The 3578-nt window shown below is 36.3% G+C and overlaps 1 protein-coding gene across 1 annotated transcript; it reads left to right on the top strand.

Annotated features, from left to right (window-relative positions):
* The first annotated feature begins 221 nt into the window (after positions 1-221).
* LOC103375834 (leucine-rich repeat-containing protein 2-like) lies at positions 222-2775 on the top strand. Its single transcript, XM_008306145.1, has 3 exons — positions 222-406; positions 1204-1385; positions 2431-2775. The coding sequence occupies exons 1-3, from the start codon at positions 222-224 to the stop codon at positions 2478-2480; spliced, it is 417 nt and encodes a 138-aa protein (XP_008304367.1). The 3' UTR covers positions 2481-2775.
* The last annotated feature ends 803 nt before the right edge of the window (positions 2776-3578 follow it).

Here is a 3578-nt window from a genome sequence, read left to right as displayed (position 1 = left end):
GTTCTAAATAGTTCAGGATGAGTTTCAAACGCCTCAGAACTCGACCCAAATGACCCTAAATGTGTCCAAAAAGACAAAAACGGCCCTGAAATGCCTCAAACTCGGTCCAGAACCAGTCAGAACAAACTGAAACTCCTCCAGAATGACTCAGAACTCGTCCTGAACAATTTAAAGCGTCCAGAACATTTATTCTTCGTCTTCTGCTGCGCTGAACGGTGAACATGTGTGTTGGTCTCCTGGCTGTCATGTGCAGGTTGAGCCAGCTGGTGACGCTGTTCGTCCATAAGAACAATCTGTCCTACCTTCCTCACTGCCTCACCAACGTCTCCACGCTCAAGGTCATCGTCGTCAGCGGCGACCACCTCACCTGCGTCCCGACCAAACTGTGCAGCAACCCCGACATCAAGTAACCAAACCAAGGAACACGATTTAGCAGAACGTCGTGTTTCCTCGTCAACAGTGAACATCAGCTGGTGTTTGGTGTGAACACAGATTTAGTTTTCCTGTTTTTAAACCACAAATGAACAAAGACGAGAACAGACGCTGGCTCAGTTGATGTTCTTCTACTTCAATCTAAAAAACACTAATTCATTTTAAAAAAGCAGAAAATGAGCCCAGTTTAGTTTTTTTGTTTATTCGTTCTAAACCAAAAACCACAAAAAACAAATACAAAATGTAAAAAAATAAAACATTTTTAAAAATCCACTTTTTGACCTTTTTTCTGTTTTAAATTTAAAAAAAAAAAAAAAAAAAAAGAAGCCAAAAATGGGCTCATATTTGTTTTTTTTCTTTAAAAAAAAAATTTTAATCCCACAACAAAAGAAACTCGTTCATTTTTTTGAGGTTTTAAAACAAACACAAAACAAACGAAACAAGAAAACTGGTTCAGTTCTTGGTTTTACATTTTAAAATCCAAATACTGACTTTTTTCCCCAATTTTTTCATTTTAAAGCAAATTAAAAGTAAAACTGGCAAATTCATCGTTTTCTGTTTTAAATCAAGAAAAATGACCCATTTCTTAATTTTCCTTTTAAAAACAAAAGCTGGAAAATGAGAAAATTGACTTTTTAATTTTTCCTTTTACAATCGAGAAACTAAAAATGTGTTTTAAAACAAATTAATTTCAGTTTTGGTGTTTGATGGAAAACCATATTTTTGAGCTTTTGTTTGGTCTCGTTCAGGCTCTCGTCTGCTCCTCTGCAGGTTCATTCGTCTGTACGACAACCCGGCGAGCGAAGAGAAGAAGAAGAAGAAGAAGCAGCAGGAGGAGGAGGAGGAGAAGAAGAAGAGGAGGAGGTGGAGGCAGCAGAGGGAGGAGCAGCAGGAGAAGGACGGCAGAGAGAAGGAGTTCATGGAGGCGTACATCAGCTCGCTGCAGGACCGAGGTGACGGAAACGTTTGGTGTTGTGTTCAGTGACAACGTCCAGAAGAGTCACACAATAAAACGTTATGTTTACAGATTAGCCACGAAAAAGAAGCCAAATAACATTTAACAGAGGTACTTTTTATAAATGCTAACTCAATGATTGAAATTAGCGATGCATGATATTAACGTGTCTGGCCGATACCGATATCCGATATTTAGATGTCTGATGTCGCCAAGAACATGTTTAAACATCTTTACCGTTAAAGGACCATTCAGATAAAAACATCTGAAACAGCAGCGACATCAGACGTAGAGACGAAGGCGCTGACGTTAGACGACCATCGGCTACATTCGTTCATCGGACCGATACCGCTATATCGGTAAAACACAGATATCAGCCGATACCGACGTGGACGTGCGTCCTTGGTAGAAACGTTTGACTGAAAAATCACCTTCTTCTTTAAAAACATTTTTTTTTTACTGGATTTAAATCAGCAAAAAATTTCAAAAATTAAAAAAAAGGAATATTCAGAAAAATCAGAAAGTTTTTTCTGAAGTCTGTTAAAGACGATCCGTTTTATTTTATTTAACTACATAATGTATTCTATTCTATTCTATACTGTAAAAAAAAAAACAACTAAAAACCTGATGCTTTCAACTGTTTCTTTTTAAACAGATTAAATTTTTAATTAATTATTTACATACTGTGAAAAAAAACACTTTTTCTTTTTTTGTTTTTTTTTACAAACACCAAACAATCCTTGTTCTACTGTTGAAATCAGTATTTTGTACATTTGTTTTGTTGTTATTTTCACTATTATTTTTACTGTTTTGAAGCCGCCACCTCTTCATTAAACTCGTCAACATTTAGTGTCATTTTTTTGCACATTTTGTAGTTAATTTATTTTTTTAATAGTATTTAACTTTCGCCCTTTTTGCTGCTGGACTGAGATAATTTTCCAGCTCTGGGATAAACAAAGTGTTTCTATTCTAATGATTTAAACTGACTCGGAGCTGATTGGCCAGAGCGTAAAGCAGCTGACGTGTGGTTTGTCCCTCGCCAGACGCCGTCCCGTACTCCACCACCAAGGTGTCCATCTCCTGCCTGCTGTGACGAGGATGATGATGATGATGATGAAGGTGTTGAAGGTCCGACGCCGTGTGAGCGACCGAAGGACGAACTTTTATCAGAAAACACGCATTACAGCGACGACATGGCGGAGGAGCTAACGTGCTAACGCCGTGACGTCATCGGAGGGCGGCCATGTTGGAGTCGGAAGGTTTACGGAGGAGAAAACGTGTTTGTTTTTAATAAGTCGTGTTTTTTTAGAGTGAAGTTGGGCTGTGTAGAAGAACACTAATGTCACAGTAATAATAATAAAAGTAGAGAAAGGTTAGAAATCTGGAAACCATCACAACTCGTTTTACGTCAGCATCAGAACAAACGTATATTTTATAGCTAATGTCTAATTTAAATCTCAGTAGGAGGTACTTCAGGAGGTTTCTTCTGAAATTAATCAAATTAAACTGATTAATAATTAATTCTTTGGAAACATTCGTCAGGACGACGGTTTCTTCTCACGTTTTAGTTTTACTTTGAAAAATCTAAATGATTTCCTCATGAAGCGTTCAGTCAGTTCGTCTGTAATCAGTGAACTCACTGCAGACTCAGTTTAATTAATGTAATTATGATGAAACGAATGAGAAAAACTAATCAGCTGTTGATTTAGTTTAACGTCCAGTCGAGTTTATTAATAAAATGTTTTAATTAAGGAAAAATTTAATGTTTTCAGAAAATCAGCCATAAAATCAAACGAAAGAATCGTCAATAAAAAAAAGAAAATAAAACAAAAACCAATAAATTATAAAGAAAACGGAGAAAAAACATCAATGAAATGAATAAAAACAATAAACGATGTGTTAACGAGATCCTGACGTCACTCAACGAGTTTCACTTTAGTTTCTCTTTTCTGAAAACAACCAACAGCTGCTAATAATAATAATAATAATAATAACAACAATAATAATAATAACAATAATATTTACAGACTGTCAGTAAACTATGTGAAAGCTTTCCAGAAGATTCACTGAATTCACCAAGACAAACTGACAGGAAGTCAAAGTGACGGTCGGTCTTTGGACAGGAAGTCTTTTTTCTTCTTCTACAGATTTCATGACGATTGAAGGTTTTTTCTGAAACGTCTCTTCAACG

The sequence above is a fragment of the Stegastes partitus genome, unplaced genomic scaffold, assembly GCF_000690725.1.
Source record: "Stegastes partitus isolate 25-593 unplaced genomic scaffold, Stegastes_partitus-1.0.2 Scaffold3053, whole genome shotgun sequence".
NCBI lineage: Eukaryota > Metazoa > Chordata > Actinopteri > Pomacentridae > Stegastes > Stegastes partitus.
This window is presented reverse-complemented; position numbering and strand designations above follow the sequence as displayed.

Coding starts and splice junctions, on each gene's coding strand:
- LOC103375834 (XM_008306145.1), top strand. CDS start 222: ATGTGTGTTGGTCTCCTGGCTGTCATGTGCAGGTTGAGCCAGCTGGTG. Junction 407..1,203: donor TGCAGCAACCCCGACATCAA/GTAACCAAACCA, acceptor GCTCCTCTGCAG/GTTCATTCGTCTGTACGACA. Junction 1,386..2,430: donor CAGCTCGCTGCAGGACCGAG/GTGACGGAAACG, acceptor GTCCCTCGCCAG/ACGCCGTCCCGTACTCCACC.